Source organism: Plutella xylostella, chromosome 29 (assembly GCF_932276165.1).
Source record: "Plutella xylostella chromosome 29, ilPluXylo3.1, whole genome shotgun sequence".
NCBI lineage: Eukaryota > Metazoa > Arthropoda > Insecta > Lepidoptera > Plutellidae > Plutella > Plutella xylostella.
The window spans coordinates 4,467,706-4,483,632 of record NC_064009.1 but is presented as its reverse complement, the minus strand read 5'-3'; the positions used below and the strand labels follow the sequence as shown (position 1 = coordinate 4,483,632).

Genomic DNA, 15,927 nt, shown 5'->3' with positions numbered 1-15,927 from the left:
TAATTGCATGGTAAAGTAGATTTTATCATTCGTCTTAGCTATTTTTTACAAAGATTCTTCTCTACCACCTCCGTAACCTCTTATCTTACTTGAAAAAACTGACCTTTATGTAAGTATACCCAGGATGTAAAACCCTGGGTGACAAAATTGCAGAAACAAAAGTAGTCTTTGATCTTTGAGTGACAAAGTTGCAGAAATAAAAGTAGCCCCTATACCTACTCCTTCCAGCATATAATAGGGATACGACAGGGCTAAAGTATGCGAGTGGTGACCCTGCCTCCACTGCGCCGAATGGTGGTTGCTGATGCAGTCGAACCATATTGAGTAAAAAAGAATGCTATGAGAAATCCCACAGCATGCAAAATTCTACTGAATAGCCGTTTGAAGGTAAGCGTCCATCTTTCTGCATCGTACGCAACTGACGTATCGCAATATTCGCAATCAGTACCTATTCTTTGTATACTTGTGTGAATTTCTCCATACATTAATGCAAATCCGTTTGATCAATACCTACGATATCGATAGGTGGACCGTGGACCCTTTCCTTAAATAAAGGTTGTATTAGTTTACCGTGTGTGAGTGGTGGTGTCGCCTCCGCTGCGCCGAGTGCTGGTTGCTGATGCAGTCGGAGCAGTCGGCGGGCGGCGCGCCGTCCAGCGTCACCACGCTCGTGGGGTTAGAGGCGCGCCGGGTCAGAGCTGTCATCATGTCTAGGTCTTATGTTGGACCAGGAAGAGTGACCGATGCCGCTTATCCCGTATTCGCCCCATACTATGTCTCCTTAAATAGACGATGACTGTACAGCGCACGTAAAGTGGCGGCGACGCGACGCCAGCGTGTCACCGCCAGGAGTATTAATACATGGCATTCCTTATTGGACGCGTCGTGTATTTGTGCAAAATTATCTCCGTGCTATTCAGACACTAGGCGAGGCGGGAATGCGACGTGACTGAAGGATACTTACCTATTTCACACATACTACACTACATAATCACACAGCGCGTGTCACGTCGCGTCGTTACTGGCTTCGCGCGTGTCAGCTATAGGTCGAAAAGAAAAAGCTAGCAAAGTAAAGGAGCACTACCGTATGTGAGTGATGGTGCCCTCTCCTCCGCTGCGCCGAGTGCTGGTTGCTGATGCAGTCGGAGAAGTCGGCGGGCGGCGCGCCGTCCAGTGTCACCACGCTGGTAGGGTTGCACGCGCGCCGGGTCAGAGCTGTCATCATCTCCAGGTGTTATGTTGGACTAGGAGGAGTGACCGATACCCAATAAACTAGTATTTCAGTATACCGTTTATCCCGAATATGTCAAAAAAACTTCGCCCCATACTATGTATCTTTAAAGATGCAATAGACAGCGTCCGGAGGGAAGGCGACGCTACGCAAGCGTGCCGCCACCGCCAGGTGTCCTAATACATGGAATACCTTATGGGACGCGTCGTGTATTTGTGCAAAATTATCTCCGTGCTATTCAGACACTAGGCGAGGCGGGATGACGGCGCGACACAAGCATACCTACCTACCTATGTCGCACATACTACACTACAGCATCACAGAGCGCGTTTCACGTCGCATCTTCGTGCGTAGCTTAAGCACGTAGATACAGGTCAAAAAGACAAAGCTAGCAAAGTAAAGGTGGCCTACCGTATGTGACTGGTGGTGCCCTCGCCTCCGCTGCGCCGAGTGCTGGTTGCTGATGCAGTCGGAGAAGTCGGCGGGCGGCGCGCCGTCCAGCGTCACCACGCTGGTAGGGTTGGACGCCCTCCGGTTCAGAGCCGTCATCATCTCTAAGTCTTCTAGCTTCTCTTTGGACTCTTTGCTTTTGGTTATCGCTGGAAGGAGACATTAAGATTGTTAATTTGGTTGTTCCTTTTTTTTATATTGGATGGAAACGTAAGGACTGACAGGATCTGAGTGTAGGTTTTTCTTAACTTAAGCAGTGAGTAACAATCCAAATGTTTATGCCGCTAGGTGGCGACTCTTCTGCGCCATAAAAAATCGCATCAATGAATAAACTTGCGAAGTGCACGCAAAATTATGTGTTCGGGAGAACAATCCATGCATTGTATTAGGTAGTAGTGTACAATATTCACTCAGACATCCAGTTTGTTTTAATTTTATGTGTTAGCATGAAGTCTCAATACTCACTAGGGTTTCTGATTTCTCGACCTGTTTTCGTTCTCGAGCTTCGAGAATTCTCGAGCCCAAATTCTCGAGTCTTCTCGAGTCTCGAGCCTTTCTATAAAGACCTTTAGAAAAAAGCCTAATTTTTTTTTAAAACACATTTTTTTTTGTCAACCTAATAAAAAAAGAAAATACTCGACTTATTTATACTCATAATTCGCTGTCTAGCTAGCTACTAATTACTAGTAGAAGGTGGGCAAAAGTAATCACACTATTGGTTGCAAAAGTTGCTCTCATTTGTGCAAATGGCCGTCAATTTCAAATCAGTTTTGATATTGGTGGGCTAGACAAATAGTAGGATACAAGTTCAGAATCCGTGGAGTGATATACAGTATATCACTCCACGTGATATACTTCCAAAGAACGCGGAATAATTGTATTTATTCAGTTTTCGGGTCGCCTTTTTTTATTTTACCTGTCATTTTTCCCTGCAATATCGCCCGATTTAATTGTTCAGACAGTTTTTCTGGGGTTTTTTGAAGTCCCGTGTCTCTAGATGCCCTAAAATACAACATTCGACACGAGTGCGAGAATCTCTTGCCCGAAGTTTTCGCTGAAGTGATGAGAAATGCCATATAACGATGCCTGTATGCCATTGTGACAGCGCCCATTTGGCCGATATCATCTTCACGACTTTACCAATAAAATTATATAGGTTCAAATAAACATAATCATAAAACAGATTCGAAGTTTTTCATTTAGATAAAAAAATAGAGTTAAAACAACATCGTCTTGAACTAAAAAACAGTAACTATTACTACGTTATTTTTTAATCATTCATTGGTATTATCAGTACAGCACTTGCTTAAATGGAGGGTGAAACATCATAAATCATAATACACGCGCATATGCGTGTGTGTTGTTAAGCAGCGGCGGCGCACTAAAAATCGAATTGCATATTCTTAATTTTTATCTCAAGGCTCGAGAAATTCTCGAGTCTTCAGATTTTTTTCTCGTCTCGAACCAAGCCGAATTTCTCGAATCTTCTCGAGCTCGAGAATTCTCGAGCAGAAACCCTAATACTCACTCAAACCTACTTAGTTTCATTAAATACTCAATAGTTAGTATGCCAATTAGCCTAATCGTCTGGAACTACGAGTAGTATTGAAAAAATGTATTATCTATAGCAAATAAATTAAAAATGGGTTGAATGACCGCACACACACAAGAATTCACAGAAAATCAGTATTGGCTGGTTATAGTAAAGTGGTTGTTCTATCTTTGGTCCTAATTATAGGAGCTGTTGGACCGATCTTAGACAAAAGTCAGCAGTGGCTAGATGAGGAAAGCCGAGGGGAGAGTGTTGCGTGGAAGAGGCCTATGACCAGCAGCGGACGGGCTGATGAGGATCATGTTGAACTCGTAAATTTATGTTTAACTGACTAATGGCTGGTGCAACAGTTAACAGTGTTCTCTTCTGTGGAAGACCTTGGGTAAGATTCCCGCTAAGAGAAAATATATATTTAAAGCAATAAAATATCCATATTTGGATGGCATTATTGTATTTCATTTCAAATGCTGTATAAACACTGATTTAGTGTAGTAATGCAATAGGTTATATAGTTTACCAATACATATACAACAGTGATACCTATACCTGTACCTATCCGAGTGTCAATTCTATAAAGCCCCTGGTCAAGTTAGAGCATAAATCATGTACCACATTTTAAATTAAAAAAATCCAACTCAACTAATTTGTTTAATTACGCCGCTATCTGCCTCAATCTCAAGATATCAGTACGTGCACATGGCATGTATGAGCAGTCTCTTTGTACAACAAACCTACAAATTAATAATATGTGTACTCCAGCATAAGAAACCTCATTGTCAATAATGATAACATTCATTTATGTGCCGTATGCACGAGCAAACAAGTCGTGAAGATAAGATAAATTATCGAAGCTATGATTTGACTACTACAAGCATTGAACAGCAAAATTATAAAAAACATACTCAGTTAAACGAATCAAATAAAACCAGTCATAATTTTTTCTGTAAACGTGTGATAGCTACTTCATAGATGCTACATTTTCGGCAGTCATTGTTAAATGTGCCCTTGATAATGATAAAAAAATATGTCAAGAGATTCATGCCACTGAAACTAATTACTAAATACACAATTACCACTTTGTTTATTCAGCTTCAAGATAATTATAGCTTTTCATAGTTAATTATGTAGGTATTCAAATTTCAGGAATAAAAAATATGATGACTTTCTTTTTTAGGCCTAATCCTAAATTACCTACTCTAGTTTCCATGCCTTCTATGAAATACTTTTCTTAATGTAAAATAATTAATTTCCTATGAACAAAGTTCCCTGTGATCATGTAGAGGTACACTGTACAATGCTAAAATATACACAGATTTTAAAAAAATGTACAAGCAATTATAATTTCTTTACTTTGCGAATGTTGAGTGAGCTTGAATATTATGGCCAATTTAATAAGCAGTGTATGATAATGCCTTAAGATCTTCTTTAGAATGTGCTTTTGTTAGCAGCTGAATATGCATTAATTGCTTCAATTGATCATGAACCCAACATAATACCTATACTATACTAACATTAGTATATTCCTATAGATAGGTACTGAAACTAAAGGCATGCTGCCTTTACTGGGATCTAATAATAATAAAAACTGCCTACCTTTTATTATAGGTCATATCATAATTATAAAAGGCAAAAAGGTGACTTTGTAAAATTATTGACCTTTTAAACTTATTTTAAACTGATTCTAAAATCCTTGACTCAACCTCAAACCAGCCAATGTCAAGAGGGTAACTTATCATTAATCTGAATAAATGTTAGTCAAATCAACAATAAACCCATCTTAAATTTTACCTATAGGTGACTTTGGAATTTTTGTGCTTAAAAATAATAAATATAGGAATATAGCCATAAGATCCCTACAAAATTACAAAAAAATATATAATTGTAAATTTTTAAAAGAACATATTCTTACTATTTGTTCACTAATTTGTAAGTCAGTAAGTAAGTACTCATTATTTTTATTGTTAACCAAATACCAATTGGTTCCTCCAAAGTGCTTGTAATTACAACATAAATTTGTTTTGGTTTATAATACTTTAAGAATATTCTATCTATCTATCTATCTATCTATTAGAGATGCCACGAATATTCGGCAACTATTCGGTATTCGGCCTATTCGGCCAGTTTTTTCAGTATTCGGTATTCGGCCGAATAGTAAGTAGTATTCGGCCGAATACCGAATACTTAAAAAAGTAGCAAATATCTTACAAAAGGCAATAAAAATATCAATTTAATCGAAATATTTAACTATCAAACAATAAATACCTAATTGCGAAAACCTAAATACAACATCGCGCTTGCGACGATTGCGCTTTTCTTCATAAAATATACAATACCCGCTACTGAGACACAGGTATTTTTTAACAAAATATACAAGGGTTTGGCTGCTGATTCGAATTGGTTGAACACCAGTTGTACAGATCTGCCGTAAGATTAAGAAGAACACTGTTTAAATAAAACTTCAACTTATTGAATTATACTGAATCACCTGCCGAATATTCGGTATTCGGCTGAGAGTGCCGGCCGAATATTCGGTATTCGGCCAAATCACTATTCGTGGCATCACTACTATCTATCTACTTATAACACTATAGGTAGGATTTTATAACTTAACTACCAAACAAATTCCATTTAATCATCAAAACTTATTACTTATGCTGCATATGATTTTCTAACTAATAACAAAATAAAGCAGTATGAAAGTCAGTAAAATAATACTCACAAATCATCATATTTGTGGAACTTATTCCCAAGTAGTCCAGGAACCGGTCAGTGCAGAACACAAACACGGCCCCGACCAAGAAACCAGCGGCCACTGGCAAAAATGATAACCGCCCGTACAGCGCAGAGTCTTCACACATCTGTATAGCCGGCTGCAGCAGCGACCAGTACGATGCCGCCGTCATCACACCGGCCGCAAAACCCAGGGACACATCCAGAAGTTTCCTCTGAAATAATAGCACACACACATGTAAACAAAAGGTTAAAGCACCGACAAAACTTCAAGATAATGACTCAAAATCGACATAAACCTGTTTCCCCCTGATGAAGAAAACACAGCCGGCGCCCGCCGCAGTCAGCCCCCACGTAAACAGCGTCCCCAGGAGGGCCTGGGTCACGGCACCGTACCCTTCGATCATCTTGAATGAACTTTACGTAAACAAATGCAAAACTAAACAGCGGTTAATGCACATAACGTTTCACTAGTCAATACACTATCAATGTGAACTGTTGCGGGCTCAACTATATTTTCTTTTATTTATACACCCCACATGTTATCGTAATAATAATCGTAATCCTTCCTCTGAAATTAAAGTGAAAATGACACAGAGATTAAACTGTCATTCTTGCGTACGTGACATTTATTGAAAATGCTGCCAGGCTTATGTAAAAATTTGGCGGCCAATTTCCTATAAATTCTCTCTACAAAATTTATGGTAGCATTTCAAAACGCTTTTATATCACGTTCATGTACGTCTTTTAATAAAAACTTCTCCAAACTTGATCCATTCCATACTAAAATGTGTATATTTAAAAAATACCTAATGAATACCTTTTGTGAATAGGTTTATAAGGATTATTATATTGAGCCTTGTAGTATCTTAAATTTTGCATAGTTTCTGTGACCTTTGTAATTTTTCTGTTATTTTGTAGTAAAATTGCTCTGTGTAACCATGTTTTTGTGTGTGTTAAGTTTTTAGTGTGTATTGTGGATTTTTAAAACTAAAATGTCTTTAAATATTAATGGAAACTTTTTTGGAAAAAGTACTACTTATGTATTTAACTTTAATGCATCCATCTGCTCTGTATGTTTCCTTAACAATAATAAAATAAAATAAATAAAATAAAAACAGAATCCTTGAATTTTTATAAAATGAATTTAGAAAAGGCAAAATTTATATTTACTAGGCATATATGAAATATTTGAATCTCTGAAATTTGTTAAAAATACCACCAAATCATGTTGTTATTTTTTCAAATTTTTCTAAACACGCGATAGTTTTCTCGAAATTGTTTATACGGTATTAGGTACTATTGTATTTTTTTCTATGGTATTACCTACCTACAAGAGTCTTAGTAGTTGTAGTTATCAATGCGAAATAAGTCTAATCAAGAACAATGTATAAAACGGGTAATTCTATGAATAAGGGTATCACTCGGCGGCGGTCCGTTCATTGACAAAAATAATATAAAACAAAATATGTCATCCAACTTAGATGGAGCTAATAGTTCATATTCTGAGTACCTATCTACCTGTCGATGTCGTGCCGACTAATCTCTAATCTTTAATCTCACGGAATTCTGACAGTTATCCATTTTTGACATGTCAGAGATCACAAACCTTTTTTGGGCTGGGTACTTTTTTCAATACGAGTCTGAACATCAGTTGTATCCGGACAATTTTCTATATTATATTTTTAAATATTTAGAATGATGGTCTTTACGTTAGGCGCAAAAGAACCACGAGGACGCTTCTTTCTGGGAGAGAGAAAGTCTGACTCTTGTGCTCTGTCAGATGGGGCCGCTTCCTGGGAAGGGCCTGGTTGTGGCTCCATAACGTTTATAAAAATCAACAAACTATCACAACGCGAAAAGTCAACGATAAGAAACCGGCCAAGTGCCAGTTGGACTCGCGCACTGAGGGTTCCGTACAAGCCTACTTACCTGAGATATTTTTCCTTTTAATTTCATCATTATGTACATCTATATGAAATATTAGCTTGATATCTTTAACCGTTTCTGAGAAAAAGGGTGGTGACAGACAGACGGACAACAATAAGGGTTCCTTTTTTCCTTTTCAGGTACGGAACTCTAAAAAAGAATAGTAACAATCGGATCAATCGTTTCCGAGATATTCGTGGACAAACATACATACCAACAAACATTTAAACATACTTATACAATAAAAAAATTCATATTTGTTTCTTAGGCTTAATAGATTGTCATATGTTAATATGGTGCAGTTCCAATAATCTTACTTAGGTACCTATATACCGAACATATTATGTACTTACCGAATTGAGAATCTTTTATTTGAAATCGATTAAAAAAGTTTGTTATCCCTGAATTTAGTAGCAAGTGATGCCATGCTAAAGAATAAAATAAAGTAATTAAAATTAATTCGATACAATGGTCGTGAGTCGTGATTTTACTTAATATTATAAATGCGAAAGTTTGTGAGTATGTGTGTATGTATGTATGTGTGTACCTTTGTTACTTCTTCACGTCAAAACAACTGAACCGATTTTAATGAAATTTGGAATGGAGTTAGCTGACACCCTGGATTAACACATAATAGCTTATGTGTTAATCCAGGGAATTCCGCGATAAAAAGTAGCCTTTTTATCGCGGAATTCCCACGGGAAAACTAATTAAGTTGAAGCGAAGCTCGTGGCAACAGCTAGTGTTGAAATATTTGTTATTTTTGTATTACCTACTTAACTTGAGCAAGTAAATATTAAGATTAATGTTTTTCTATAAAAAACATTTAAAAAAATATTGCCCTTAAATGGATCCAAATTTTACCTTTTTTCGGTGAAGAGCTTTTTTAGTGGTAAGGTCAACCGGGGCCATTGCGCCACAATACTTTGACTTTCATATTCATTTGATCATAACAAACAGACTATACGCCCTATTAAGCTATAACTTGTGATACGTATTAGGAAATTTTATCTAGTTTCATATTTTGATAAAATTTGTATAATTTTAAATATCTTCTACATGTAAACGACGTTTCTACAAAAAATGGGATTTTTAGGCACAATAACCCCTAGTGGGGCTAATGCCTCTTTCACTAGTTTTGTGTACTTGGAAGAGCTTTTTACAAGTTGAAGTAGATATAATTTATAGTATTACTAATAACGTAGCTAATTATTAGCTTGTTAACTAAATACTGCGCTTAGTTAAGGAGAATTAGTTGATCAAAAATTTTCGGGGCTATGTCGCCTACATGCCCTAATTTCTTGTAGTGGCATTTACCCCATCCAAGATTCCAGAGGTGCTCAACATTTTATTTATGAATACTTTATTGGACTTAAAAAAGTATAAATACTTACATGACAAATTAAAATACAGTATAAAAGCATACAAGGGCATATTTTTTCTAATTTGCAATCAAACCACAACTTTAAATTAGTAAGTATACAATTTTTAGAGTCTGACGGAATTTTGCTCTTACAAGGATAATAATTACAAAACTATTTAAAGTTTTAAAAATAAGTGGGATCATTCTGTTAATATGACTATTTTATTAATTATTATTTATTGTATGATTATTTTCTATATACCGTGTTAACAACATTATAATGGCGACACCAAATGACGCCAATTTTATAAAACATTTAGTTTAATATATATTCAAATTATTTACGTTTTAGTTGAATTACCAATCTAAGAATGTTAATTCTGATACGCTGTTAAATGTTCTTCAATATTGCAGAAGGCGTCATTAACCTAGTATTTTTCGTTTAGGAGTAATTTGGTGCTAATGTCACTGGAAGTTTTTCATTGCTCGTGAGTGTATAAAATACATTTATCATAACATAAAATGTTTAGAACCTCTGAAAATGGGGCTATTGCGCCGCAATAGAGGCAATAGCCCCAACAGCCCAGAGGCATTTACCCCAAAATAAAAGCTAAACCTACAATTTTGTAATTACATATTGTGTCTGAATCTTACGTTATTTCAATAAAATAATCAAAACAATATGTAAAGCAACAAAACAATAACAGTATTTACAGTTAGGAAACATAGATTCTTTTAAACAAACACACATTTGGAACGATTCAAAAAAACGTGTCAGGAAACCTGAGGAGGCCGAAAGAGGTGAAAAAATTAAAATGGCAGATTTGTTAAGAAAATTTACCCGGATATGACATCTATTGGTCAGAGGTAAAAGTTTGAGTTCCAAAGATAGATAGCAGATGGCTCCAGTAGTTCTATAGTATGTGGTTCGGAAGATAAATGGATTCGAGGCATTAGCCCCGTAGGCGACTTGGCCCCGGTTGACCTTATCACTAATGAAATGTCAGAATTCCGCGGAATTAAAAATTAGAGTATAGTGCCGCTGCCGTTGCCGTTGAAAAGTGCGCGGATGGTAGTTTCGCGGAATCGGTAGATATGTGGCATGGATATGCAGGGTGTGGCCGAAAAAGGTGACGTGACCAACAAAGTTTCTATGGAAAAAGTTTTTTTTCACGATTTTTTACATTCTGATTCAATTTCCGCGCTTATCATACGTTTTCGGCTTAGTATACCCATTTGCAACACCCACCCCAAGGTACCTATAAGTGCGAGATTTTTTTAAATACTTAACACTTTCGCACTTACTCTGTTAGGTATGTACCATGCCACACCTATACAGAGTGTTGCAAAACGGGTAGGTATAGTAAGCTGGAAGGGACTGATTCAGGCAGTCATTCATTATGAACCACTTTTGTTCTAGGTACTCGTACTTACGTCTTTTAGAAATTCGTGAAAATTCACGATATGCATTTAAATATGCATAGTTAGCTTAATAATAGGTTACTGCGCGTTATTTTTTTTGCAACCTCATGTCATCCGCAACCAATAACAACCTTACCTACTATTAAAATGGATTATTATATTACTAGCTGTTCCCGCGAGCTTTGCTTAAAAGTTTTCCCGTGGTAATTCTGGGATAAAAAGTAGCCTATGTTCTTTCTCAAGGTCCAGACAGTTCAGTAGTTTTGGAGTGAAAGAGTAACAGACAGACAGATAGACACAGTTACTTTCGCATTTATATATTAGTTAGGATTAATATATCTCCTACCTTCCTACGTTTGTTTATTCACGTCTCCGTGATGTCTTATTACCATCTAAATAAAAATATTTGATAAGTGAATACGTACCAAAACATACAATAATTAACATTTATGAGTATTTACTCAGGTAGGTTTAGGTACCGACTGTATGTACTTAATTAAAAAGATCAACAATACACGGGTAATAATAATATTTCCTTATATTATAGGTACTCGTTTGTGATTTCACTGAAAACTCAAAACATTCTGTTTTCACTGAAAAGGAAAGTAATGAATCCCCTTGTTGTCCATTTCGTCCGTTTACGAGTATCTGTCTCTCTATTTCTCAATACTTAATAGAACCTTGATCTCGGCACACCTGGATAGTATACTTGGCAGCTTAGTATATATACTAGGCTGCCAAGATAGTTTACTTTCATCTTACCAACCTAATGGGGACTACCGTGTTTTTGCTCACCAGTTGGCGCCACTGTCGACTGAGGTAAAGAGGTACCATAGCTGTCAAATTTATCAAAGGCGACTTTATCAAATTGGCGCCAAATAAAGTTTTTAAATCTTGAATCTTATAAGCTTATTAATTATAAAATAACTATCATCATATCGAGTTACTATTCCGCAATGTTGTTCAGATCCGTTATATTGGGAAAGAAAAGGAGGACATATGTTACCAAGTGATAAAACTGTTCTAAAACAGTGGCTTGTGAAATAATTATTATCCGATAATCTCGTGTTTGTGAAAATCATTATAAACAATTTCAGAAAGAACATAATGTAAATAAGGATTAGGCATTTAATAAATACACTAAAAATCAAAAGAATTACACACTGATTTAACTTTTATTTATCCTCTCCGTTTAAACACACTGCTATACAAAAAATATAACACATTAGTAATCCACACAATGAATGCTGGTTGAGTTGTTAGTTGAAACTTAATAATGGTAGTATAGTATACTAAGTATTCTATTATTTGTGGGGGTGTCAGTACCTGCACCTGGCTCACTCGAATGGAGCCTTTGTCCATGTCCGCCTTAAGGTCTAACTCTAAACTCCACTCCTAAGCTTGGACCATTTCCTACCACACTGGTCCTCTGCAGGTTGGTGGGTTCGAAAATCTAGATATGCAGGTTTTATCACGATGTTTTCATTCACCATAAGAGCGATGGTATGTACGGTGGCCTGCGCCTAAAAGTATACAGGCGGCGATTTTAAAATAGCGATCTCAAGCTCACATGCTGCTCAAGCACATCCACATAAACACCACTGCTACACACATCACACACAACACATCCCCGGATTTATAACAGATGTAGCTGGTCCCTTCATCATCAGGGATCGCTATTTTAAAAACTCCGCCTGTATACTTTTAGGCGCAGGCCACCGTACACTGTACATAAATTCCAAAGTAGTTACTCATTGGTGACAATATCTAGATCTGGAGTTTCATTTTTAGTGTTTACACTGCTATACAAAGTTTCTTAAGGCCATTCAACAGTATACACTGAATCATTTTGTTGTATGATGCTGTCCTCTACGTTAACAACCAAGTTACTGTTACGGTCATAGTCTTGGTGTCTGTAAAAAGCAAAAACATAGCTGTTACCTGAGCAAACAAGCATACATTTCGTAAAAAATAAGTTTGTAAACAGTAAACAAACTAACCTCTGAATTAGCTGCTCTTTGAGACCGCTTATTTATGCGCCTCTTTTCCTTAATTCAGCTTTCAAAGCGTGCACATTCATCGATAAATAATCCATATTTGCGATAATTTCGCGAAAAGAGATCACTTTTCAACAGGGAAATGAACGAAAATATAATTTATCACGAAGCCCGCCAAACAAATTATATGAAAAGTAAAATGTCACTTAACCTCAGTCGACACCAGCGCCCCTAGCGGCAAATTCACACGCGTTACTCCCCATTAGGTGTAAGTATTATAATTGTATAGATTGATAAGCATAAAATGGGATATAACGGTATTGTCCCGAGTTAGTTAGAGATATCTTCAGCTTTACCAAGTAAGCTGAAGATATCTTTTTTCTGTGATGAGGGTCAAATAGATTGCGCGGGCGGGCGGTGGACACAAGCATTCATTTTCAACGGACAAGACGTTAGCAGGTGTGCGTACACAAACAGCATTTAACTGAATATGTAGTGCGTGTTCAAACTAGGTACGCTACAATAGGGTGGAAGCACTGCCCATCGGCACTAGGGTAACCACACGTGTGGGGCAGCGATCGCCGCTCGTGTAGCATTATGTCCCGTTCGGTCCACATCGCGTCTTGACAATTAACAAGGAGGAGGAGCTGCCGACTGCTATGATACCTACTTAATAAACACCGCAAAGAGCGGCGCTCCAGCGTGCATTACATGCAATTTACACAGATCGACTAACGGCACTCGCCGCCTATTGTCGGAGCCACAACCTGCGACGAACAATCAGCTTTGAAACTGAGAGCCAATTATGAACTCGATTAACAGCTTGAGGTAATCGTAACGAATGCAACAATTATTGTAGGAGCAGACATACGCAATGATTACAAGCTCCCGGCGCGGGCGCAGCCAGCAGAGCGCTCAGAGAGTCGTCATTCCGCTAGATCGTCATTATTTTAAATTTTCGATGTGCCAGTTGCCCGCTTGTTCCGGCCTCTAGTTTCTGCCCTATTTATGGCACTCTGAAATTACGATTAATCCGGTCGAAGTGAGCTGCGGTCATCCGTGGAGGATGCCCGTGTGAACGGTCCGTTATCCAAACAGTTTACGCGGTTTGCTAAGAAAATTTCAACGACCGCTGAATGCGCTCGAGATATTAACTAGAAGCACCGCATTAAGTTTAGATAGTGACCAATTTTCCGTTACACTTAAAGAGGCCCTCAGTTCTCACATTAAACGCTGCCATTGCTCCAAATTAACTACGTACTTAGGTAGGCAGGTACTAAATTATCATTTCACGTCGAACGGGCCGGCACAGACCTTGGGGTTTCACGGTCGTGGCCAGGTCCGCTAGTGCATGTGCTGAGGCCTAACGTGAGCCTAACACTAGCAATTTCATAGCACTGCTCTGGTGACTATTGGCGGAACGGTCTTGTGACCCACATGTCGCATATATGTATATAGGTACAAAGATAGGTAGTCTTCAAAACCTTCACCTAGATCATGTAAGTGTAGGTGCAGTAGTGCTTTGTCATCTTTGCCATGTGTGATAATGATAATAATACTTACCTAACTGATATTTTTATAATTTTAAATGAATTACCTACCTACTTACTATTTACATAAGTAGGTACTTATCTTATCGGTATCATCTACACACATTAGCTGCAAAGATCCTGCTATAAAGAGATGCTCTCGCTATTGAATCTCATTATCAAGGAATCGCAAAGGAAGTCAGTTCTCCTTGCTCTGGTCTCCCTGCCCTCACCGGTAGTTAGTTACTTAGGTGCCTAGGTAAAATGTATAATCATCGAAGCCAATTTCGTAACAAGCGTAAGTTGTTCACAATGTTGCTTAGATCATGCGAATTACAGTTTTGCCGCCATTAGTGCGCTAAAAGCTCGGTCACACAGCTTACTTTGGCCATCTGGGATGTATTGCGTAACGGGTACTGCTTTACTGTTCTGAGAGCCAAGTGTAAGTTTTTCTTAACTTATCGAGTTGCGATAATCGACTAAATTTTTTATGGTGCGGATCTAGTGCAAGTTGCACTAGATCCGCATCATAAAAAAGCGGTATACGCGTTGCACTGTGCAACGCGTATACCGCTAAACTCGCTTTATACACCTACAAGTCCGGTGGCGATCGACTCCCCCGCGCTATGCGAATTCACGTTTATTCACCACTACTCGAACGGAGTAAAAACTTGCACTCCGCGCACTGGTCGATATCACAACAATGTGCTTTATCCCCTGACAAAGTCTCCGTGTCACGGCGGCACGCGGAAGGTTCTAGATGTTTCTCATCAATCATTGTGGACTATTTGCAGCGTCAGTAATGGCGACAAAAACAAATTGATGGCACGCGCGACTCAGAGATTCTTCCCCATTGCGAGTGCAAGGGATCCAGGTATTTTAAACGACTTTATTATCATGCGATCTCTTACCGGTGGATACCAGGATTGGTATCTTTGGGATTTGGGATTAATAAATACGCTGAAGAATGTCTTTAGTTAAGTTTTTGTGAACATATATACTTTTTATGGCAGCTTACCTAATAAACATTTCAGGTGTGAAAGCATGAAAAAATACATAGGAGGGTACAGGAAAAGAAGGGGCTCATTGATGTCGATACTAAAACCACAAATTCTAATTTTGGTGCTGTCAAAGCCTTATCTACTCTATGAGTAGAATTTAGATTAGTATATAAGGTCAAACGTATATAGGTACTTTTAGTTTTTTTCAATGTAATAGGTACTTAGTTACTTTCCAAAAAAAATATACGTAAGTTCTTTACTTTTAGAAGGTTGGGTACCTAAATTAGTACCTACCTATTCTATGTATATTATGTCCACAAAGGTACTTAGTCTAACCTACCGGCTGGCTCACGATTTGAATAAACACTGGTTATGCTTTCTCGACCCCAGTCTGCTATTCAAACAAACACAATCAAGGAGCGGTGACATGCGTCAGCTGAGTCAACTTGCATCTTGACTGTGACTGCTGCCTGACTAGTAAATTGACCCGGAGCCGCCTGTCCGTCACGAGCCGTTTCCGTGACGAGTTGTCCACGTGATGTGACGGAGCTTGACGTATGATAAATGGTATTTTAAGCGCTGCATTTAGCTTCAGCTTGCGGACAAGGATTTAGTGGCGGCGGGTGAACGGGATTTCTATATCACTAACAACATACGAAGGAGTATCCTGCTGTTTGGAAAAAAAGTTACTACTATAGACTACAAGACACCTAAAAACACGAA

The 15,927-nt window shown here is 38.0% G+C and overlaps 1 protein-coding gene across 1 annotated transcript in view; it reads right to left on the bottom strand.

Moving 5' to 3' along the window:
* Positions 1–6,569, bottom strand: part of LOC105386424 (zinc transporter ZIP11) — a 51,537-nt gene extending 44,968 nt beyond the window's left edge. The window contains exons 1-3 of the mRNA XM_048631568.1: positions 6,263–6,569; positions 5,953–6,178; positions 1,643–1,830 (exon numbers count right to left, since the gene is read on the bottom strand). Coding sequence (XP_048487525.1) covers positions 1,643–1,830; positions 5,953–6,178; positions 6,263–6,370 — 522 coding nt within the window. The 5' untranslated portion in view covers positions 6,371–6,569. The remainder of the gene's footprint in view (positions 1–1,642; positions 1,831–5,952; positions 6,179–6,262) is intronic.
* Positions 6,570–15,927: the final 9,358 nt, after the last annotated feature.